The 25683-nt window shown below is 42.6% G+C and overlaps 1 protein-coding gene and 1 long non-coding RNA gene across 5 annotated transcripts in view; one reads left to right on the forward strand and one right to left on the reverse strand.

The window, feature by feature from the left end:
• The window catches only part of PRKD1 (protein kinase D1), a 165507-nt gene extending 151114 nt beyond the window's left edge, over positions 1-14393 (reverse strand). The window contains exon 1 of one of the 3 annotated variants that reach the window (XM_029079057.1): positions 14210-14393. In XM_029079057.1, the coding sequence (XP_028934890.1) occupies positions 14210-14377 (168 nt within the window). In that variant the 5' untranslated portion in view covers positions 14378-14393. Of the gene's footprint in view, positions 1-8574; positions 8732-14209 lie in introns of those variants that run through there. The other 2 variants (XM_029079058.1, XM_001512942.6) reach the window with 2 other exon arrangements.
• Positions 14394-14678: 285 nt separating this feature from the next.
• LOC103168334 overlaps positions 14679-25683 on the forward strand; it is a 51877-nt gene continuing 40872 nt past the window's right edge. The window contains exons 1-2 of one of the 2 annotated variants that reach the window (XR_003764363.2): positions 14679-14761; positions 24178-24502. This is a non-coding gene — a long non-coding RNA (uncharacterized LOC103168334). The remainder of the gene's footprint in view (positions 14762-24177; positions 24503-25683) is intronic. The other variant, XR_005660809.1, reaches the window with a different exon arrangement.

Consider the following 25683-nt stretch of genomic DNA (forward strand, 5'->3'; position numbering starts at 1 on the left):
CTCCCTCTGCCACCTTTTGTTGGAATAATGGCCAAATGGTAGAGAGAAAGGCAGGGAGCCAGAGAGAGAAAGAAGAAAGCAAAGAGCACAGATAATAGAACTGGAGACTAAACATGATGACCAGAAGCAATGACTGCCAGATGTACAGGATTTATTTCCTATCGCCTCAGTTACCTCTTTCCAGATGTGTTCCCTTTTATGCTTTGTTTTTGCCATCCTGCCTAACCAGCTTGAAAGCTTCCCTCTTCACCAAGCCTATTAGTTAGCTGCTTTTTGACCTCCTGAACTTCCACATACCTTCACCTCATCCTTTTTTCATTTGACCTCGACTCTTCCCACCCTCTTTCCTGACATTTTCAGGATTGGAAAGAGTATCATTTAACATAGCTAAATTTATCCAGTGAAGATCATTTAGGTGGCTATCTAAAGAGAGTACCCAGCATAAAGCCTCAGCCTTCTAAATCAATACCCTCAAGGGAATGGGATGGGCAGCTGGTAGCTTCAGTAATCCTTACAATAAAAAGATTATAGACTTAAAATAGTTTACATTTAGGACAAGGCCTAGATAACCACAACTTCTAGCAGCTAGCCGGGAGGGCCCCATATTCCTTATTCCAGGATGAATGGCTAAGACTGGCAATAAAATCCCTCTGGTAAGATTGCACATTTTGGGTTCCTAAAGGAGAATGCTTTAGGGAGCATTCTAGCCAGACAAAGTTTCTTAAATCCTCTGATGAGAATGCAATAGTTATTTGTGTAAATAGTATTTGCTAAGTGCTTACTATGTGCCAGTGTTTACTAAGCACTGCAATAGATACAAGCTTATCAGGTTGGACACAGTCCCTGTCCCACATGGGGCTACCTTAATCTCCATTTTTCAGAAGAGGTAACAGGCATAGAGAAGGGAAGAAATTTGCCCAAGGCCGCATAGAAGAAAAGTGGTGGAGCCGGGGTTAGAGCCTAGGTCCTTCTGAGTCCTAGACCTGTGCGGTATCCACTAGACCAGGGTAAGCACTTCCTATGTATCAAGCACTGTATTAAGTGCTGGGGTAACTACAAAACAATTCCTTTAAATACACCATAATGGGCCTTCCAGGTCAACCCAACTATGGGAGTACTTCACTGGACCCCTAAGTGGTATGGAGGATTAAATGGGACATCCTCATGTTCCCGCATAGCTACTGATTCTCCCAAGGGATGTTGAAGGAAGCCTGGCCGATTGGGCGGAGAATTGAGCAGAAAATTCAGCTATTCCAAATCCAAAAGTCTTCAACTCTGTAAAGTTACTTTTCTTTCCCCCACTATATAATGGGACTAACAATAATTACCTACTTTCCGGGAGCATCAAACATCTGTAAACGTCCATGGGATCACCAATTGAAAGGAGTCTATAAACCTACAATAATATTATGAAAAAGATATTCCTACTATTGAATTAAAGTTCATCAGATCTTCTTTTAGAATGTTAAGCGTTAAAGGAAACTTTCCACAGTGAAGTTTAATGTAATGAGTGACTTCTAGTAACATATCTACATATACATTTCACTTGAAAGGTCCGAATACAACTGTTTCCAAACACAATCTCATTGCCCAGATAAAGTTCCAACCAACTCCAGTGTCTCCCTTTCTGATTTAAAGGAAACAAGGGTCATAGAACAGGTCAGCTACACTCTTCAAGTGAAAGGATCTTTACAACTAGGCATAGTTTGATCCCTTATATTTGTCAAGGAGATAAAACTCAAGTCCTTTATTCCAGGGAGGAAGTTAAAAGCCAGCATTTTCTTTGTACTAAAACAGTTCAACCATCCACCACCTGCCACCGCCACACAAAAAAACCCCAAAAAACAAAAAAAAGCAAAAGACCCAAAAACCAAAGACATATCTTGGTGGGGTAATTCACAGAGTAATCTCCACATTTCATAGACCACTTCATCACACGTTATAGTTGTTAGGAGAGTAGGCCCATGGGTCCTTAATATTACTGAATTGCATTTCATTGTAGGGGGCTGGGAAGAGATTTTTCTAGTGCTTTCACCTCTTTAGGTTTTCAGTTATAAATGTTGGGAGTCTACCAGTCATTTGAGTAGAAAGAGATTATCTCCACAAGACAGATAAGCATCCTGCTCTGTTAGAGGACTTTGGACAAGGACACAGCATAATAATTTCTCACAGTTCCCGAAGATGTTCATACAAAGCTTAAAAGCTCCCTCAAAAAATACTTCTGAAAAAAAATCAGCAAAAAATATTGCTTTTGCACTCTTTACAATAACTTCACATTAGACTCACTAAGGAATGACTCTGCTTCACAGAGGCCTTGACCTTTTAGAAGATGAGATGTGACAAACATCACACACTCCCCAGCTGATCCTTCAAATCAAGCAGCTCCTGGCTTTTCATCCTTTAAGTCACCCACCACCACCCACATTACCATACATCACCATTTACTCCTTTCATTGAAAAAGATTATTTTACTCAGTGGGGTAGAAGAGGGAACGAAACTGTATTCTGTTTAAAGTGAAACACAAATCCAATTATGAGTTGCTTGTCAAATAGTGAAATGTCTATTATGAAGTATAATTTTTCTTACCAAAACAAGTTCACCTAGCAAATTGGCATGTATTTTTATTTAAAATGTTCCTCTATGTCAGTCATCTACAAAGTTTAGACTTGCTACTACAGTGTTCTGTCTTTATGCAGAGTTGTACATGCCCCTAACTAAATAAGAAGTCCCTGATAGATGAAAGTTGTCCTTCAAAAATGTGCCTGTTGCCAGCGGGGTTTTTTTTCCCCCTTTCTGAAGTGAAAATCACTTCAAAAGGAAACATTCAATCTCCTTTTCTTCACTGTAGGCTGCCTCCTGCATCTGTCTGTTGTTGTTGAATCCCAAATAAACTACAGGTCAAAGTTAAGTTTCCTCACTTCCCTTTGCCAAGCTTGAATGAATATTGCTATGAGAATGTTTCACTCCTCACCTCCTGGCACAGATTATCTCAAGGAAAATGGGTCTCAAGGTCGAACCATTCTCATTTCTACTGACTCATCTAAGGAGCCAGACCCTTAGATAATGAATCCAACATATGCAGCAGAACCCTGTCCACAGTGGGAGTTCAGGAAATGCTGATGACTGACTTACTAGCTGACCCACCCTACTGGACAATGACCATATCTCATTCTGTAAGAGGCCTTTCCTACTCTTGGCCCTAGTATTAACAACCCTGAATTCACTGAAAGGGCAGGTCAGAACATTTGTAATTGACTCTAGCAAGGAAGAGTCGGTAGACATTGTCATTAAAATGTTCTATTTCCAGAGGGTGATAGTCATAAAATACATTTTGGAAGGGAAATTCCCATTAAAATGTTTCTGTCAAAGGCTGGTTTCCTTTCCAAAGTTAATAAATTCCACTCAGCTTTATGAATTAGAAGGCTAAAAATGGTCAGAAACGCATCACAATTTGCTCACTGGTGATTGGACGTGTCATGTGACTTTCTGCGAAAAATCTTTCTATGTACCTCAACCTCAACACCTGTTAAAGGAACGAATTTTTGAAGAACATGCAATGTTGGTAAGGAACATTTCTGTTGCCAAAGAAAGCTACTGATTATCTCCCATAATAAAATCCAAATTTCCTTTTAAATTTCTTATAGATTTACCACAAAATCTCAGTAAACTTGTTCTTAATTCTTGAACTCCCATAGAGATTAGCAGATAGTTCCTTCTGAAGCTGAAAAAATAAAAGGGTCCCATTACAGTAACAAATATAAGATTCAGAATATCAAGAAGAACTCATGATTAAAAAAAAGCTTCAGTTTTGGTTAAACATTTCAATAACACAGAGAAATTGTTTCTTTCTGGAAACTTCCAATTTGTTTCAGTTTCCTCAAAGTAGGTGCCATTTTCTGATGTCACAATAGACCTTGATTTTTTTCCTACTCTACTGTTATTTTCCACACTTGGGAACAAAGCTTTCTTCTCTATTTCTGCTTGCTAAATCTACATACTCCTTTCTATGGCACCTTTACTTTTGTGAGGAAAGGGAAAACACAAGCTGTTAGTGGTTTCATCTGCAGTAAGATTCTCTATACTTATGGGAGTGCGGAGAGGAGGAGCAGCGTGGCTCAGTGGAAAGAGCATGGGCTTTGGAGTCAGGGCTCATGAGTTCGAATCCCAGCTCTGCCACTTGTCGGCTGTGTGACTGTGGGCAAGTCACTTAACTTCTCTGTGCCTCAGTTCCCTCATCTGTAAAATGGGGATTAAGACTGTGAGCCCCATGTGGGACAACCTGATTCCCCTATGTCTACCCCAGCGCTTAGAACAGTGCTCGGCACATAGTAAGCGCTTAACAAATAACATTATTATTATTATTATTACCACATGGGATTTTGCAATGAGCAGAACTCATTGGTCTGGGAAGGTCTAGAAATGGTAGGGAAAGGCCAGCAGGTAGTGGTACCTATAGGAAAGGCTGCCATCTCACCTTTTCTAGTCTAAAACAGAATAATGGTATTTATGAAATACTTAATATGTGTCAAGCACCGTGCTAGAGAAGCAGCGTGGCTTAGAGGAAAGAGCATGGACTTGGGAGTCAGAGACAGGGGTTCTAATCCTGGCTCCACCACTAGTCTATGTGACCTGGGGCAAGTCACTTAACTTCTCCGTGCTTCAGTTACCTCATCTGTAAAATGGGGATTAAGACTGTTAGTCCCACGTGAGACAATCTGATTACCTTGTATCTACCCCAGGGCTTAAAACAGTGCTTGGCACACAGTAAATGCTTAACAAATATCATCATTATTATTATTATTACTAAGCACTGAGGTAGATATGAGATAATCAAGAAAGACACAGCTCCTTTATCAGCATCATCGGGATGATCCTCCTGGTAATCAATCAGTTGTATGTATTTACTCAGCTCTTTCTGTGTGTACACCTCTATACTGAGTGCTTATGAGAATATAACAGAGTTAGTCAACACACTCCCTGACCACAAGGAGCTCATAGTCTAGAGGTAACAAGGAAGATTTTGCTAACAAGATATGCTTCTGTATCTGGAAATTTAATAAGTTCCTACCAATTAAAAGTATCAATTAATCTTTGGTTTTAATTAGCACTTATTTTGTGCAGAGCACTGTACTGAGTGCTTGGGAGCATACGATAGAATTGGTAGATGTGATCCCTGTTGTCAATTCATATGTTCTTCCAGGAGAAATCATCCCAGTGATTAAATGTTTGGGCTCTTTTCATCTAACAAGGGGTTGTTGCCCATAGAGAATTTTAAAAAAGTATTCATGAGCTTTCTAGCCCCCCAAAAGGGGACCTAAACAATACTCTTTAAAGTAATGAAAAAAACCACAGTAACTATACCTTCATGATCAATTAGAAATATCAATATGTGCCAATAACAAGACTGGAACTGGGGGGTTATTCTGTGTACCCCAGTAGATACTTCTCTCTCATTACCCAGCATTAAATAGGTTCATCATTACCTAATCTAATATCTAATAGTGTTAGACCTATTCAGCATAATGGCAGCTTTCAAGTGTATTGGCACAAAGTGCCTTTTTGTTGAACAGAGTGGGAAAGATAACACTAACATACTAAATTGAAGCCAGCTTTAATCACTATTCAAGTCAGAATACTTCAAAAGTCAAGACAGAGAAGCAGGGCAGTGCTTAAGTCAAGGTATGAACTTTGAAGCATCATCTGGAAGCATGAAAATCTGTAAAAAATATGGACATAAAAATTCAATAGTGTTCTCAATACACATGCTAGAAGGAGAGCATAATGGACCCCATATATCCAAGTATAGTATGGACCAAAGGCTAACCTTCTCTGGATCCCTGGAGGAACTCCAAATGCCTTATCACTGCTCAGATGCCTGTGGCCAGTTTACTGGAAATCTCCCTGCCCAGCTGACTTGATAGCCTCTACAATGTAAGCTCATGTAGTTAGGATCTCTCTACCAACTCTAAGTTGTTATACTATACTCTCCCAAGCACTTAGTTCTGTGCTCTGCACACTTACTGTATGATGGATTAGCTTTTCAACCTTCTCTCACTGTGATTGACCCACCCCTACGTCTCCAAGTACTAGCATTATGTGGGAAGAGAAGGTGTGGAGCTGAAATGAGAGTTTTAGAGTAAATTTCAGAGGATTTGGTGCCTGCCAATACAAGTGCTGCCTCTGGATTTGCCTATTTTTTTTTTAGTCACCTCAGTACTTAATACAATGCTCAGAGAGATATTCAACAGATGTCATTACTGCTACTAAAAAGACCCAACAGCTTTCAAAATACCAGTATATGCTAAACTCCACACTCTCAGCAATGGCATAAAAAGAAGATGAAGTCACAGTATGCCTGCTCGCTACTTTTGTTATTTCCAAAAGCTTTTAAAGTGTTCACTTTGTGCAAAGCACTGTCCCAAACACTGAGGGGGAATCAGACATGACTCCAACCCTCAGGGAGCCCACAGACTCTCTCCTGGCTATAGGTATCATCAGAAGACTTTGAGATGGAGGTTCATGAACTGCAAGGTGCAGATGGCTGTGCTCTTGCCACCACAAGATGATATGCAAATGCTTACAAGTCACTTTGCAGATTCAGCACAGCTTCATGGATTAACACTAAGTGCAGGAAACCCTACATGCAACCAAATAAGTTCTGATTTGCTGATGAAAATAATGCTGTCACTGAATTCTGCTAGGCAGGCAGTGATTCATGGAAAGACAAACAGAAAACAGAATCTCAAAGGGTTGGCTACAGACTGAGAGACTCAATATCATGACAAAACATCAAGGTCAATACTAAACTGAAGCTCTTTAAAGCCTTTGGGTATCCAATATTCCCTATGTGACCCACATCTATTACATCGACATCCCCCACAGATCCTACTCAACTTCAAACAGTAGGACAAAAATAAAGTCCCTCTAGACTCTAAGTTCATTATGGGCAGGGAACTTATCTCCTAGTTCTGTTGTATTGTGCTCTCCCAAGTGCTTACTACAGTGCTTTGCACATAGGAAGGGCTCAGTACCACTGATTGCATGAAGTCCTAGAATGACTAGCAATAATAGTACTTATTAAGCCCTTACTGAATGCAGAGCTCTGTACTAAGTGCTGGGAAAGAGTAAAGAGATGGGAAGTAGACAGTGACCCTGATCCTCAAGGGACTCACAATTTATACATGGTGAACTGAACCGCCTTGTCTTGTTGTCTGTCTCCCCCTTCTAGACTGTGAGCCCGTTGTTGGGTAGAGACTGCATCTGTTGCCGAACTGTACTTTCCAAGCTCTTAGTACAGTGCTCTGCACACAGTAAGAGCTCAATAAATATGACTGAATGAGTGAACTGAAAGAACACACACACAAACCAGGAGGGGAGAATAAATTGCTTAGAGACACAGTGAAGCAGAGTCTTAAACAATGAGACAGAACTGTGGACTGCTAGGAAACTACTGAGGCTATGGACCTGCTTGGTGAGCAGCAGCTGGAAGTAGGGGTGCTCTGCTTGTGCAAAGCCTTCCTGAGACTATAAGTGGGTTGAGGGCAGGGAATGTTTCTACCAACTCTATTAGTAATAATAATAACTGTTGTTGTATTTGTTAAATGCTGACTATGTGCCAAGCACTGTTCTAAGCACTAGGGTTGAAACAAAGTAATCAGGTTGGACACAGTCCCTGTCCCAGATGGGGCTCACAATCTTAATCCCCATTTACAGATGAGGTAACTGAGGCACAGAGAAGTTAAATGATTTGCCCTAGGTTACACGGCAAATGTGTTATGTTGTAACAAGTGTTATCGTATACTCTCCCAAATGCTTAGGGGAGTGAACTGCACATAGGGAGAATGCAATAAATACAATTGGCAGATTGATAAAAACCAGTTTACCAAGAGCTGGCCCCAAATAGGACAGACCCATTAACATCACAAGGAAGTATCTTTAAGATCTCACAGTGCATTTAATGTCAAACATGCAGCTTTTCAGCTTCATTCACATGCACAGAGACGATGTCACTGTGAGTAGCATAGTCTTCAAAAATGGACAATTTAGATAATATTCCCTGAGTTAAGCAGGTAAAATACACATTACTCAGTAAAAGCTTTCAGTAATAAGTGCTTAAGGAACTTTTCATGACCATTCAAGCAGGCAAGACCAGGGTCCTCTGCTAGACCCACTTAGGTGTGTGTCAGTGAAAACAACCACAGTGAATACAGATAGTTCAGGATAAAATGGATTATTTTTTTTCCTAGATTACTGTAACAAAATAACCCTAGATTAACCCATTTGGGACAGTGAAGAGTGGCTGGTCAATTGAGTTTCTGGTCAATTTCATAACGATAAGATCACCCTCCCTACCTCTTCCCAAAAGGTAAATTCATAGATAAAAATCAGACAGCTATCAGCACTTGACAGTTTCACTTAAACAGTCAATAGTAGACAACAGGCTATTGTCCCAAGAACTGCTCCTGGACAATTTCAAGAAGCTTGTGTGTTCAATAACTTTGCCTTAAGTCATTTTGCTAAGAAGAGTTATTTGAAACAAAATTCAAGGCTCCCAGTGTGGATGCTTTGCTTACCTTTAGCAATGAGCCACGTTCTCTTCGGGCAAGGGTTTAAAGCCACAAAAGCTGTTCCTCTCCCATTTGAACAACTTCAGAGTGAGCGCCGGAAGGTTTGCTAGAGCCTCTGATGCTTGACCCTGAGCCAAGGGCAAGGAGATGAGTGCAATACCAGCCCACAGCGCGAGCTCCTGACCTCATCTGGTGCTGGGGGAGGCTGATGGGGCACACCTGTGCTCTGCAATCCATTCCAAATCACACCTGGAGATGCTTGCTTTTAGGCATCGGAAGAGTGCAAGGCCTAGAATGTCCCAGCCCCTACATAGATTGCTGCCTGGATATGGGCCTAGAGCCAAGGGCATATTAAAGGGAATCTAGCCAAGCTGTAGGGCATTAACTGCCTTTCTTCCCTTTCCCTCCCTTCCTTCCGTTTCTCTTACCCTGTCCTCTCCATCTACCCCCACTTTCCCCTCCCCACCATTTCTTTAACCTAGGGAACCACCTGACTTGGAAGTCGATTTGCAATGATCAACAAACCAGCTGAAGACAGGCTCTATCCCTGGAAACCTCTCCTCCCTAACTAGCTGATTTCTTTATCTGAGAATTCCCTTCAGTTTGTTTATTTTACACTTCAAGTTCACATTTTTCACTCTTCCTCCTGGCAAGTGTTTGTTGGTGTTTACAGTGGGTCCTGAGATTGCACCATTAACACAAATGGGGAATTCAATGTATTTGCCCCTAACACGGGGTCTAGGAGCTTATTTCCAGTAATAATGAATTTAAAACAAACTTACTTTGGGCATACACAAAAACCAAAACATTTTGCACACAAGATTCTAAACCTGTTTACGCATGTAAAAATCATATGTTCATTATGCCATTATTTCTAAACTACTGTATCCATGCTATGGTTCTGATGAATTCAACCAAAAAAAAAAAAACGGCCTGCCAGCACAGCAACTTCAGAAGACAATAAATGCTTAGAAGTGTTAGAATGTTTACTCTTTAAGAAAAAATGAACACCACTGAAAAACACCTTAATTGGCTGGCTACAGTGGTACCAAATTATCCAGCTAATCACTGCCTTGTGTTTATTTGAACCAAACATTTTACTTGGAAAAACCAGAAAAGAGAGGGCAAAACATACCAAAATGTGGATTCCACTGCCACTAATAGGGAGGTGCTGCCCACAGTCACACAAATATGTCTCAATCACAACTTTTAAGTACTGCAGCTTTGGGGGACAGTGCAGCTATATTAGCAGGGCTAATGGATCGTCTGGCTATCCATAGGCCAAATGGAGGATTGGTGTCACCTGGGCTAATGTTATCCTCAACGAATATTTAAGATAGACTTGAATATTTAAGATAGACTTTCAGTTTCAGTTCTTCTCCAGAAGATGTTATCACTAGTGAAGCACCGGTTCAGTTTTACATAGCAAATGTTCCACCACTGATCTTTCAGCCACCATAAGACTTATCCATACTGGACAAATGGTCACCCAAGGGTCAAAATTTCCCAGAAGAAGGCACCATCAGCAAGAAATCCCAACCACCATCCAAAAAACTGAATGGGGAAGTAAACTGTATCATTTTGCCGCAGACTCGTCCGTCCCAAGTGGTTAGAACAGTGCTCTGCACGCAGTAAGCACTCAATAAATGATTAATTGATTGAAGGCTAATGTTCTCAAGTGGAACAAACATGTTGTAAAGCTGAATCAGGATGCAAATTTTAAAATCTTGTGTCATTTGTCTTAACTCGCAACATCTCTAAGTCAAGGACTGCCTGTACTTTTCTTCAACTCCAGGTATTTAGCTTCAGATGCAGTTACCATCCAGTGGCTATTTTATCTTCCCAATTATACTGTGATTTGTTAGTTCTAAAAATCTTTCTTGGTGGTTCTGCTATTACAAACTTTTCCCTGAAAGTCTACAGTACTTTCCCACCTGTTTTCTAATGAAGCAAACCACTGAAAGATATAGTCCAGCACTGAAATGAGCAATGAACTTCATTTTTCTTTGCTGTTTTTTGTTGTTGTTCTAGGTGTAAGATTTACATTCTCAGCCCACAAAAGAAGTGTTTCCAGCATTCAAAATTTCCTCCATCTCTTCCCACACCTACTAGTGGGATAACAATGATGCATCTTATGACAGCATAGTCTGTGAATCATGTTTTTCATTTTTATTAACTTCTTCACATCTCTCAGCTTGATTTAGGGAACTACTGGATGTATTTCAAACCCTGGTTCCAGAGGTCCAAATGAATTTGCATGGCCAGTCCAAACCGTTACTTCACTTTAGCAGTACCGGATTTTCATTATTATTATCTAGATGTGCTGGATTTTATCACTTGGAAGTACAGAGATTCAAAATGTATCAAACCCGTCATGCAAATCACTCAATTAATGGCATTTGTTGAGCACTTATTTCATGCACAGCAATAAACTAAGCAACTGAGAGAGCACAATAGAGTTGGTAGACTTGATCCCTCAAGAAGTTTACAATTCAGTGTTTCTTTTAGTAGTAGTCACATTTCTAAAGCTGAAGAATATATCTGAGAGGTAAACTTCAATTCTCCATAGAAATGTAAACCAGCTCTTAAAACTCTCTTTCCATTAGTCATATTATGCATCTGTCCAATTTCATATTATCCACTGGGATAAAGTCTGCAATGTTGTTAGCTAACACTGAATAGTGCAAATCTTACGATTGGAAAGTATCACAGTAACACATTTGAAGACTTACAATGAGGTCCCACATAAAACTTCTAAACTCTCACAAATCATGTAGTGAAATTCCCAATCCAAAAATATTATGCCATAAGCCAAGATACTAAGTGAAATGCACAATCTTCATGGGATGAGCCATTAAAATGGTCAATATTTAAAACTGAAGTTGAAAATTGAAGAAGCAAAACTGGGAATAGTTTCCCACTAGTCAAGAATATGTGGGATACATTCAGCCGGTCCCTTCACTGTAGGTAAAATGAAGAATGCTCAGTTCAAAAATAAGTAGACTTTCCCAATCAATAAGTTGAAAAGAAACTAAATGTCAGCAGTTTAAGAGGAGGAAAACCAAGCCTAGAGCAAACAGAAAGCACGACAGAAAGAGAAAATGAAAAAAGGTGAAACAGTGACAAGAAATCAAAAGCATTTACTATCTTGACCAAATCAAATGTATTTCAGTTAATTTTCCCCTAACTTTCACACTTGAAATCATTTTTGGTCGGAGATATTTCCATTTAAAACTTCTCTCTTGCATTTCTGGGTGTAATTAAAGACCATCGGGTGTCCCAAAAATCAATGACTGCTGAGTGCCAGCCAGCTCTGGTAGCCAAAATAAAGATGTAAAATTTTAATATCTCTTTAACTCAATCTAAGATCATTTGGGGCAGGGAACCTGCCTCCCTTACTTTCTTGAGTTAGACCACATTCTCAATCACCAAAGTCTTCCTTTTGAAATTCTATTACTCCTGCTGCAAAACTCTATCTTTTCAAGGGTTCTCACTCAAGGTTCTTTGATATTAAAAGGCGGCAGTGTTTCAAAGCGACTCAACCACTGTTCTATTTTCTCTGGGGAACAGAAAGAATTAGCAAAGGAAGACGTCGCTTTATACAAACAAACTGCCTCCAAGGTCATAAATCTGAGAAACGGGGGAAGAAAATTCACCAGAGAAAGTAACTAAACTTTGGCTTTAGCTGATAAGGCCGGCATTTGTTGCTCTGGAAAAGACTCACTACCATTAGCAACTCAGCAACCTTCTCAACGGTGAAAGCTAGTCCGGAATGCCCATCTAAAGGATAAGACCTACTGACTCACAATCATTCACTTGAATGTAGGTTCTTCGTTTTTCCAGTTACGTTTGTTTCATAATTTGCTGCCGATGTTAGGTTTCTGACGGTCCACATAAATTATGAACGTCCAGAAGTCTAAAATTCTAATTAAAATCGTTTTGTGTCCCTGAATTTTCCCCAGTTAAGCGGCCTGAATAAACTGAAAACTTGATTTCCTTCCTTGTCAAAATCCGTGGGTCAGTCGGGGCACAGAATGTAATCTTGGGGCATTGAAAGGATTGGGCTTTGGGGGATTTTTATTTATTTATTTTTAATTAAGGCAACCTTCCGGCTTTACTGACAAACTCTTCCTCTAACTCCATCCGACTTTTTCCAAGATCCAGAGAGGTCTCCCGATTTTGAGAGGCTGCCTGCTTTCCACTTCAGGGGCTGGGGGGTTGACGATCTTCAATTCCATCTGGTTGCTTGCCCAGGACATGATTCCCCCTACTTTTCCCCGGTTTGGGGGAACAGTGGGCAGATGCCATCCCGAAGAGATCTGGGGGAGACGAGGCCCTTGTCGTTTATTTCCCTCCCGGATCTCTGTCCTTCTGAAATTCAGGCCCCCTCGCCCCTTTCCCGATTGGGTCATGGACATTCCTGGGGCAGAAGGTGGAGCGGGGGAGACCCCCTTCCCCGGAGACTTTCTTCTGAACACCCCCCTGCGCAGCAACTCCCAAGGGGAAAACTTGCTGGCCCCTTCCTAGGGGCCGGGGGTCAGCCGGTGGTCAGTCCTAACCCAGGATGGGATGAGGAGGAGGGGGACGACGGCCTCCATCCGAGCTGAGCTGGAGGGTCCCGGTGTGAATGGACATGGGGGGTGGGGGGGAAACATTTGTGCCTTGGGCCGAGGCTGGTCCTCGGGCTCCGTCCCCTTGACCCTGTCCCCGGCCCATTTTCCCCCCAATCCCGGCCTCGCCCGGAGATTAACGTCCGTCCCGGGGAGGGATGTTCGTGGGGAGGGGGCTGGGGGGGGGGGCGGGGGAGGGGTCTGAGTGATGGGGTCCAGGGGGGTGAGATTGCCTATGGGGGGAGGGTCCTGCAGAGGATGTGAACGACAGGGTCAGGGGCGGTTTTGTCCAGAGAGGGGCGGAGGTGAGGGCGTCCAAAGGGGGTCCTGCGGGGTGGGGGGTAAGTGATAGGGGGATGAGTGGGTCCAAAGGGGGTCCTGCAGGGGGTGTGAATGATGGAGGGGTAAGTGTGTCTCTAGGGGATCCTGCGAGGGAAGGGGTGAATGATGGGGGGGGGCGGTGAGTGTATCTATAGGGGGTCCTGCAGGGGGTGTGAATGATGGGGGGGGATTAGTGTGTCCATAGGGGGTCCTGAGAATCAGGGGAGGGGGGAGAAGATGAGTGTCTATGGGGCGGGGGCGGGGGGGTCCTGCAGGGTGTGTGAATGTGTGAATGATAGGGGGAGAAAGGGCCAGGGACGGGGTTGAGTGTGTCCATTGGGGGGGTCCATGGGGAGGGAGGGTTAGATGAGTGTGTCCGTGCCGGGGGTGGGGTGGGGGGGTGTCCTGCAGAGTGGGTGACTGAGGCAGGGAGAAAGGGTCAGGGGCGGAGGGTGAGTGTGTCCACTGGTGGTCCTGAGAATGGGGGGGAGTAGATGAGTATGTCTGTGCGGGGAGAGGGGGGTCCTGCAAAGTGGGTGACTGAGAGGGTAAGAAAGGGGCAGGGGCGAGGGGTGAGTGTGTCCACGGGTGGAGGGTAGATGAGTGTGTCTGTGCTCCGGGGGGTGTCCCGGAGGGAGTGTGACCGTAAGGGAGGAAGTTGTGGGGATGTGGGTGGGATTGGGGGTTGAGGGGGTGGTCGGAGGACTTACCTTGAGGTCGACGATGGAGCAGGCGATCTCTCGGACGTGAGCCAGGCTGTAGTCCCCGGACGGGTCCTGCAGCAGCAGGACCGGCTCCCGGCTCAGCCCCATCTGCAGCTGGAAGGAGATGCCCGGGGGGCCGGGGGGGCCGGGCCCGGGCCCGGGGGGGTCGCTCATGGGCCCGGGGCACCCGGGCCACCCGGGGAGGGGGCCGGGCAAGGGGACCAAACTTTCCAGCCGGGGAGCCGGGGAGCCGGGGAGCCGGGGAGCCGGGGAGCCCGGGAGCCCGGGAGCCCGGGAGCCGAAGCCGACCGTCCCGACGACCCGCCGGCCTGCTGGCCCACAGCCCGGGGCCTGGGGGCGGACCGCGGACCCTCACCCCCCACCCCCATCCTCCCCGCAAAGACCCCCCGCCCCCGGCCCCGCCCCCGGGACCGGCACGGGGGGCGGAGCCTCCCCCCCTCTAACACCCCCCCAACCCCCCGGCAAACCAGCCCTTACAACACCGCTCACCGCTCAGAACGGCCCTGGGCCCAGACTGACCGCTCAGAGAATCCCGTGGTGAGCAGTAGCGAGTCCTACCTGACCTCTATCTAGCTGGAGAAATATCAAGATGTGTCTGTGATATCATGTGTATCTGGAAATTTACCTATATTTATATAGTCATTATTAGTATGTCCTACCTGCCCTCTATCTATCTGGAGAAATAACAAGATGTGTCTATGATATGTGTATCTGGAAATTTACCTATGTTTATATAGTCGTCATTAGTATGTCCTACCTGCCCTCTATCTATCTGGAGAAATATCAAGATGGGTCTATGATATCGTGTGTATCTGGAAATTTACCTATATATAGTCATTAGTATGTCCTACCTGCCCTGTAGCTATAGAAATATCAAGATGTGTCTACAATATCATGTATATCTAGAAATTTACCTATATTTATATAATTCTTCTTATTATGCCCTACCTGCCCTCTTTCTATAGAAATATAGAGATGTACCTATAATATCATGTATATATGGAAATTTATCTATATTTATATCATTATTATTGGTATGGCCTACCTGCCCTGTATCTATCTGCAGAAACATAAATATGTATCTATAATATATATCTAGAAATTTACCTATATTTATATAATTATTATTAGTATGTCCTACTTAATAATAATAATAATAATGGTATTTGTTAAGCACTTACTATGTGCCAAGCACTGTTCTAAGCACTAGGGTAGAAACAAGATAATTAGGTTGTACCTTGCCGTTTATCTATCTATATCTATATAAATATAGAGAAGCAGCCTGGCTTAGTGGAAAGAGCCCGGGCTTGGGAGTCAGAGGTCGTGGGTTCTAATTCTGGCTCCATCACCTGTCTGATGTGTGAGCTTGGGCAAGTCATTTAACTTCTCTGTCCCTCAGTTACCTCTCTGTAAAATGGGGATTGACTGAATCCCACATGGGACAACCTGATTATCTTGTATCTACCCAGTGCGTAGAACAATGCTTGGCACATAGTAAGCACTTCACTAACACCATCATTATCATTATTATTATAAATAAATATAAATCTAAAATAGAGAGATTATATAGATATAATTCTATTTATTTATATTGAAGCCTATTTTTACTTGTTTTGATGTCTGTCTCCCCCCTCTAGACTATAAGCTCCATTGAGGGCAGGGATTGTCTCTCTTTATTGCTGAATTGTACTTTCCAAGTGCTTAGTACACTGCTCCGAACACAGTAAGCACTCAATAAATATGACTGAATGAATGAATGCTGCTCCCACCCCTCCCCAGAGCCCCTCAAGGGGCGGTGGGGGGTGAGAAGGGATGTCTTCCCTCTGACACCCTCCCCTTCCTGGCCTCCTTCCCAGCATCCCGCCAGGCCAGATATCCCAGGCGGTTCCTCTCCCCCTCCCCTACTCTGGACCAGTGGGGCTAGGGTAGGGGGAAAGAGGGGCTTTCTTTGGTCGGAGTTGAGTGGCAGAGGAAAAGGAGGAAAGTTCCTCCTGTCTCCTGCTCGCCTGGTGCCCACCTTCCCCCTTGGAATTGCAAACAGCAATCCCTGTAACTGGGACAAGATTTAGCAGTGGAAGTAGGAATGGTAGTAATAATAATAATAATGGCATTTGTTAAGTGCTTACTATATGCAAAGCACTGTTCTGAGCACTGGGAGGGATACAAGATGATCAGTTTGTCCCAAGTGGGGATCACAGTCTTCATCCCCATTTTACAGATGAGCTAACTGAGGCACAGAGAAGTTAAGTGACTTGCCCAAAGTCACACATCTGACAAGCGGCGGAGCTGGGATTAGAACCCATGGCTTCTGACTCCCAAGCCCGTGTTCTTTCCACTAAGCTATGTCATGAGGGTACTAGTAGCATTTACTGAGCACCCACATGGTGTGGCACACTGTACTAGGGACTTGGGAGGCACAGAATAAAGTGGACGGATTCCCTGGCCACAAGGGAACTTACTCTCTAATTGGGAAGGCAAAAATATTTACCACTAGTTCAGGATTCTGACCCTGTGTTCGTGGGTTGAGGAATTGACTGTCCCACTGTCATCTGACTGACAGACTGGCCGATTAGTTAACTGATTGACCAGCCATCTATCGGATTGAATCGATTCCCTGACTGCCAGCCAGTCGGACTAAATGACGGGATGCTGTCCTGCTTTGTGGATGACCAATCTAGGGGTGGACCAGCTGTCTTATTGAATCAACGGGCGACTGACAAGTTATCGGACTGGACCAGCTGAAGAAAAAGACTGGCTAGCTGAAAAACTGACTTGACTAACTCTTATCAAAGTAGGTGGTTAATTGAATGATTTTTTTATAGATTCCACTCACAGCAAGAGCAATAAAGTTTCTTCTTCAAGACAGAACCCAAATGATATCTAAAGGAACATTTTAAGGAAAAGGAATGGATTCGATTTATTTCCAGAGATAACTAGCTTTTCCTGGACAAATTAGAAGTAGAGAGATACCTCAGGATTCCCATTAGCAGAAGGCTCAAGATTTAGATATTAAATAAACAACTGTGGGTCTCTTTAAAAGGGGCTGATGGAAATGGTCAATAAAATCAAAACTTCTTCAAAGTGTCAATAGGCAGGGGAGTGGAGTCAGACTTCTTAGTACTTTTCTCTAGTGTGTTATCTTTGTGCAGAGTGACGAGCAGCATTCAAGTGTTAGAAACAACATGGTAAGAACCTCTGCTCAGGTCCTTGAGAGAAGGGATGTGGCCTAATGGAGTGAGCAAGGACCTGGGAGTCAGAGGAACTGGGTTCTAATCCCAGTTCTGCCATTTACCTGCTGTGTGACCTTGGGCAAGTCACTAAACTGTTCTGTGCCTCAGTTTCTTTGCCTGGGAAATAGGGATTATCTTTCTCCCTACTTAGACTCCCAGTTCTATCTGGGACAGGAACTGGTTTCAACCTGATCTCCTTGAATCTACCACCCCAGCACTTAGTACAGTGCCTGGGGCATAGTAAGTATTTAATAAACACCACAATTATTCATATTCAAAGAAAGGGACAATGAGAGGCAGGAAGGCAGGGATGGGGAGCTGTGCCTAATACATCCTATTTTTGATCTGGTCACCATCATCTTTCCCATATGAAGATGTTTCAGTTACCGTCCTTCGACAGGATAAGATCAAAAGAACAAACCAAATTCTGAGCCAGACCTATAGTGAGGTGACTTTTTTACTGCTTGCTCTGATTTTCAGTGAATAACTGATTCAAAATATCTTAACAATCTGCAGGCGTCTGTCTCTTGACTACTTCTTTCCTTGGGATTCTCCTTTGGTCCCTCTCCTTACAATCCTCCCTTCAGCTCTTGAAGGGCAACTGTCTTCCAGGCCTTGCTGCTTAAAGCAGACTTCATCCTGCACCTCCTGTTAAACAAGATGTGGAGCTGTCATGGGTGGAATTGGTCTAAACTGTCATCATTCTCATTCGTCGAAACAGAACAACTTCATTGACATATTTTTATCTGGTGTCTGACATTTTGTTTCTGCCTTATCTTAACTGGAGCCTAGCAACAGGTCTCCCAGCGTTTGTTTTTTTTTATTGTGGTTTATCTTTTCTAGTTCAATAGTCGATCCTAGGATACGTACTCTTAAATTAGCACCATTTAGACTGATATTCTATTCCTAGGCCCCAAATAAATAGTTTCAATGTAGTCTTTGCCTTTTGGAACATTAAATTAACACAGCTAAGCTCTTCTAAGATCCACTGTAGTTGAAGAGCAAAGGTGAAAATAAACTCTTTATGAACCCCATGTAGTTCAGGAACTCTGACGGATCTAATTATCTGTATCTACCTCTCGGTTTCAGCACAACACTTTGGCAGTCAGGAAGCATTTCATAAATATTCTAATTATTAGTGAATGAGAGGAGAAATTGTTATTTTTACCACTTGCAGAACTCCTTTAAACCATTCCCAAATAACTACACCATGGTTCCTCTTTGTTTTCTTGCAGGGAATTGAGATTTGGGGCTTGTTACTTGTGAAGGTCCTAGAAATCAAAAATGACTTGAGAAGTGCTAATCAAAAATCATGTAGGCTTGAACTCAGTTTAGAACAAATGGGGACCTAAGGAATGGTCCCCCGTTACTGAAAATGGGGTAACCCTAGGCCTAGCAGCTCCTCAGGAACAGACCGATAGTTCTAGGGCAGAGGGGATCTCACCTCCCCAGCAAGACCTGAGAACCTCTCCATGTGTGAACAGAAGAGCTCATTCCAAGACCCCATGCTAATGTTTTAAAAATTCATCAGTAGTATCTTTGATTAAGGGAGAGGAATTCAATCGACCAAACAATCATATTTATTGAGCGCTTACTCTGTGTAAACCACTGTACTAAGCTCGTGGGAGAGTACAATATAACAGATTAAGAAGCAGCGTGGCTTAGTGGAAAGAGCACAGGCTTGGGAGTTGGAGGTCATGGGTTCTAATCCCAGTTCTGTCTCATGTCAGCTGTTTGACTTTGGGCAAGTCACTTCACTTCTCTTGGCCTCAGTTACCTCATCTGTAAAATGGGGATTAAGACTGCGAGCCCCTCGTCGGACAACCTGATTACCTTGTATCTCCCCCAGCCCTTAGAAAAGTGGTTGGCACCAAGTAAGTGCTTAACAAATACCACTATTATTATTATTATTATGGTAGGCACATCCCCTGACTTGAATCCAATGATCCTTCACTGAAGTTTTGCACCCCTACTAAAATGATGAGTAATAGTATAATTCACTTCTAAGTTATTACAACGCCATTATTGGATTCAATTTCTGCCAGAAAACTTGGCATCATAGCAAACAATATTCAGATATATGGCCACAGTAACTCATTCAGTAGGATTGGTTAAAATCTCTTAGACTTACAGCAAAATGAATACGGACTCCCTAGGTGTTCATGAATAAAGTCCAAAATTTGCTACTCTAGTTTTAGCTTTGCAGTGCTAAAAATCTCATTAAGCCATTCAAATGGCAAAGCCAAAGACAATGAACTGCCCCTCATTAATATTTTAATAAAAGTGGAAAGACATTTTCATTCTCCTTAGCTGCCACTGGTTGGCAAACTATTATTTGTTCTTACTGAACCAAAGTTACCGAATTCCATTTTTTTCCACGGTGAATAGTAAGGGCATCCCAATTATTGTACATTATCCCATTTCTTACAAAGTGAAACTGGGTATATAGACTATTAAGCACTTACTATTTACCAAGCACTATTTTAAGCACTGGGGTAGCTAGAAGTTAATCAGGTAGGACACAGTCCCCGCCCCACATGCGGTTCGCACTCGAACTGGGAGGGAGTAGGATTTAATCCCCATTTTACAGAGGCACAGACAAGTTAAATGATTTGCCCAAGGTAATAATAATAGTAATAATGATGATGATGGCATTTGTTTAGTGCTTACTAGGGATTAACCACTGTACTAAGTGCTGGGTTAGATACAAGGTTATCAGATTGGACACAGTCCCTGTCCCACCGCAGAGCTCACAGTCTTCATCCCCATTTTACAGAAAAGTGACTTGCCCAAGGTCACACAGCAGACAAGTGACAGAACGGAGATTAGAACCCACATCCTCTGACTCCCAGGTCTGTGCTCTTTCCGCTAGGCCACTCTGATTACACCTAGTTCAATCCATTGGTTTTGTTCCCCCAACTACTAATATTGACTACATTTAGAAAAATCACCTATGAAGGAATCAGAGGTATAATCACCCAAAGTTCATTTTCTCTCTCCCCTATGGAAGAAACCACATTTTGGAGATGAAATTTCTTGCGCTTGGTTTTTTATGCTGTTTGTAAACCAACCCTTTTAAGGGGAAAGTCTGGCGTATTGGTTTCTGGATGAATAATCAGGAAAAAAAGTTTTCACGGTATGAGAAAATTTGTCATTTGTTGCATTTGGCTCAGTTGAATTAGAATGGGTTTCTTTTAAAAGTTCACATTTTAAAATAACAAATGCGTATTCCTCTAAGTTTAAAAGTCAACAGGCTGAAAATGAGGTCATTTATAGACAAGCCCAAATTACATTCTACGACACATTTCAGCATATTCTCTAAGAATAACTAGATGCATATGTCTCAAACTTAACATGTTTTTCTTAGTCACACTAGATCTTCTCTTATGCAACTCCTCTTTGTGTACTTGAATAGGTAAACATGAATATTTCCCACTTTCATCTAGATGCCATGGATTATGTATAAAGTGATACAAATAACTGATCTTAGAATGAGGCAATTCAGAAACAACAGACTACTATATTAATTTCCAAATGGGTGAGGAATCCTTGTTTTGGATTACTTAAGTCCAGTATATGTTTGTTTTATGTGTAGAGTGTCTGCTAGTTATTATATTCTTCCTGCCACTCTTTATTAGGTGTGATGGGCTTTTATTCAATAAATATGATTCAATGATTTGATCTTACAATTTACATAAATGATATAAGCACTTAGTAGAGTGCTCTACACACAGAAATCACTCAGTAAATATCACTAATCGACTGACATTCATCTAGGTCTAAAGCATTCATCCATTCTTGCAGTACCCTGGGATAAGGAAAACTCATATTATAGTATTCAACCTGAGTCTAGTACTGACTCTCAATCAGTCAGCCAATCAATGGAATTTATTGAGCACTGACTTAGTGCACAGCACTGTACTAAGCCCTGGGGAGAGTACAATACAACAGAGTTGGCAGTCATGTTCCCTGCCCACACCGAACTTAAAACTAGAGTACTCACTCATGCTTAGTCTCTTGTACTCTCCCAAGTGTTTAGTAGCGTGCTCTGCACACAGTAAGTGCTCAATAAATGCCATTGCCTGATGCCCAGCCATTTCTTCCAACACTAAGTCACACTGCATCCAGTCAGATGTGTTCCCTATTTTTGCCTTCGCAGTCCACCCAGTGAAAATGTGAGCTCTGGCAGAACTGAGCAGAGTCTTCATGAAGATTTGGATACTAAAATATGGACTGGAAAGCAGAGAAAGGCCCTGTTTGGGTCTAACTCCATAACACAGGAAAACATAGCACACTGCAAACATAGTAGGGGGGAGGGAGGGAATTTTGGTCTTTCACTGGTCTTTTCAGCAACATTTACAAGTAGAGTTAGGATCTCACTCTAAGTAGTGTCATGTTCAAAAATGAAGAACAGCCACATATACATTCGTACAAACATTTAAGTAGTAATCATTTCTGTTATCCAGCTTGCACTCCTCGTTTCTTGTCACAGTCTTGTGCTTGGCTCCTGTCCCCTACCCCTGGTTCATGCCCTTCCTTCTGCTTGGAATGTTCTCTTTGTGCAAATGGGCCAGCACATTGCTCTCTCCATCTTCAAAAGCCCCCTGAAATCCTACCTCCTCCAGAAACCCTAATTGAATTTTCCCCACCTTTCCTTGTTGTGTCCATTCAAGAACTGCCCTTAGCACTATGCATCTCTGAGACTTATGTTAACTGACACTTGTTAGTTTCTACATCCTTTCCTGCTTTTTTTTAATCAACAACCATCTCGGCCTCTTACTCGATTGTATTTTCCCAGGTGCTTAGCCCAGTGCACTGCACACAGTCGGCACTTAATCTATATTAACAATGATGAATTGTTTGAATTGCAGCAGTGTGTTCCTTGGCTTCATCCCTTCTCATCTCAGTCCACTCCAGCTTCCTCCCCTCCCACCCTCCCAAAGAGGGTCTGCGTTGTCAATTGATTGTCCACTAAAGTCTAGTGCTGGTGCAGCAGGGAGATATAAGTAAAAACATATTGGGGAAGTGGTAAGAAATGAGGGGGATCATTCTCCCCTCCCTGCCTTTACACCTCTAAGAACTTCTTACCCCCAGCCTCTTGGTCTTAAAGGAGAGAAAATTAGACATCAGTGTGGGAAATAACAATGAAATTCAGCATGGTGCCAGCTCTTCAGCACAATCACATTTACTTTTTCCAAATGAGAAAAGAAACAGAATTTCAGTCTTTGGCATTAAAAAGTACAGCAGTGTCATCTAACTAGGGAGACAAGACTGAGACCCAAGGTCTTTTGTGACACTTAACCCTTAACCCTAGAGGCCTGTTGCAGCCAAACCATAGTTGCCTGCTAAAGTTCAGGTGAGTCTTGCCATGGTAAGGACTTAGAAGATTGCTGCCTTTTTTTCAGATTCTTGAGGATAAAGCAATGTTATTTTACTTCCATAAAATCTGTCCCTTGTTGTCCCTTAAAATAAAAAACTGATCTTCAGGGATGAAATGTTAACTTCTCTTTCAGTCAGTTTTACCATCTACATAATGGGGATGTAATACCTTTTCTCCTTACTACTTACAATGTGCATCCCAAATGGAATGGGGACTGTGTCCAACCTGATTATTCATTCATTCACTCATATTTATCAGAGCACTGTACTAAGCACTGATCATCTTGTATCTACCCCAGTGCTTGGCACATAGTAACACTTAACGAACATGACTATTATGATTATAATAGCATAGCAAGAGATTATCATTATTATTATTATTATTATTACTGTGAGACTCTAGACTGTGAGCTCGTGGGCAGGAATATGTCTGTTTGTTCTTACACTGTTCTCTCCCAAGCACTTAGTACAGTGCTTTGCACACAGTAAGTGCTCGATAAATATGAATATTATTATTATTACTATTTTTATGGTATCTGTAAAGTGCTTACTGTGTGTCGAGTGCTTTTCTAAGTGCTGGGGTAAATGCAAGTTAATAGGTTAGATGCAGTTCCACATGGGGCTCACAGTCCAAGTAGAAGGGAGAGCAGATGAAGAAATTGAAGCACAGAGAAGTTAAGTGGCTTGCATAAAGTCACAAAGCAGGCAGGTGGCAGAACTGAGATTAGAACCCAGGTTCTCTGACTCCCAGGACTGTGCTCTTTCTTCTAGTCCAAGCTACTTCCCTAAGGATCTACGTGTAAGTGCCGAATAGTGAGAGGGGAACACGGAAAGTTGGGAAAGTGTATTCAATACATCCAAATGGCAGGAAAATGGTTCAGAACACCCACATGCGACTGCATTTAAATAAAAGTGTGTTCCTTCATGCCCTGGGCAACAGCAAGAGGAAGAAATACACTGGGCTGTCCTCTGAAGCAATCTCAGTTGGATTTGGAATTGCTTTTCTTTGGCCAATATAAGCAGTATGTCTGCCTCTCCTGTTAGAGTGTAAGATCCATGTGGGCAGGTAATATATCGTGCTAGTGTGGAATTTTCCCAAGCACTTAGCATTTCACCCAGGGGGTGCTCAGTAAATGCCACTAACACCATGAAGATTGAGCTCTAAACACCACAGAGATATAAATGAAGTAAAAGCACCCAAGATCTTTATTTTTGGACGCAGGAGTGTAAAATGTGACGCTGGGGGAGGAAGAACTACTATAATAGTGTTCTATAAATGCTTATCTGCTGAAAAAGTACTCTTAACTGTAACTTGTAACCAAAGCATGTCTCTTTTTTCAACAGGGAGAGTAAAGTGATGAATCCTGCTTTCACGGAAGCCTGAAAGTGTTTGAGTCTTGGCTAAGGAGGCGGTAAATCTGTCCAACACAGTAAAGTTGTTCAAATTTCAATATAGCTAAAGTTCTCGTTTTATGTTCATGCAGTTCACTGGGATAGCTGGAACTGTTTCAATACCAATTGCATTCAGTTATTTTCTTATCCTTTCCAATTCCTTCACTTTGGTGATTTGATCAGTAGAATATTTTGGCAACCCTCCCCCTTCAACCTTATGGAGATTTGATTGTCAATTTGAAGACAGAGGAGCTCTTCTCAATTGTCTCATTATATTGTAAGTTTCCCAAAGGCAGAGGCCTTCCCTTATTTGCCCCATGTAACTTCCCCCAGCATGTACGAGACTGTAAGCTTCCCAGTGGGTTGTAAGCAACTCAGTAGCAGAAACCACATCCCTGTTGCTCAGTTCATTTTCCCAATACAGTGTATTGCCTTTGTCTCCCCACTCATCAAATACTTCCAACGACTGCCCATTCCCCTCCACATCAAACGGGAAACTCCGACCATTTACTTTAAGATACAAAAGTGGCTCTCTCCCAACTACTTACGTTCGCTTCTCTCCCAGTACACCCCAGCTCGCACCCTCTATTCCTCTCAAGCCAACCAACTCACTGTGCCGGATTCTCACCTTGCTTGCGATCGACTTCTTGCTCACACCCTCTCTCCTGCCTGTAACTGTTTCCTCCACGTTGAACAGACCATTTCTCTCCCCATATTCAAGGCTCCTCTGAAATCATTTCTCCTCCAGGAAGCCTTCTCTGATTAAGCTATCTCCCCACACAATTTGCACCCCTCACTGCCACTTCGACATTTCCACATTACCTCACCCCATAACCCCTTTTTGCTTAGGTATCTATCTTTACACTCTACTGCTTCCTTCCTTCCTCTCACTTATTTTAGTGTTTGCTTCTCCCACTGGTTCAAAAGCTCTTGATGGTGTCTACTAGCTCTACTGTACTCTCTTAAGCTCTTAGCATAGTGCTCTACCCTGAATAAGTGCTCGGTAAATGCTATTGATTATTGCTTTTATTGTACTCTCCCAAGTGCCCTGCAAATGGGAGGTCCTCAGTTTTCACTGAAGGTGTTTCATTTGTTAACTCTTCAGAAGTGTTTTTCTTTTTCCTTAAATAATGTTGTCGGTATAACTCTAGCATTCCGAAAGCTGTGAGGTGTTGTCTACAGCACAGACCATCTTCCCCTTCCCACCCAACGTTGCCAGAGCCAAACTTTGCCTCCCAAACATTTAGAACCTTGAGAAGATGGTAGCCATTTGGGACCAAGGACTGTTTGCCTGGAACAATGAACAGCTTTCACTTACAAGAATTTTTGCTGACATATATTTTTTGCTGATATATTTTTACTGTTGAACTTGTTTTGCTTTAGTTTGCATTATATAGGGACGCAGCATGACCTAATGGAAAGAACATGGGCCTGAGAGTCAGGAGACCTGGGTTCTGA

This window comes from Ornithorhynchus anatinus, chromosome 14, assembly GCF_004115215.2.
Source record: "Ornithorhynchus anatinus isolate Pmale09 chromosome 14, mOrnAna1.pri.v4, whole genome shotgun sequence".
NCBI classification, from domain to species: Eukaryota; Metazoa; Chordata; class Mammalia; order Monotremata; family Ornithorhynchidae; genus Ornithorhynchus; species Ornithorhynchus anatinus.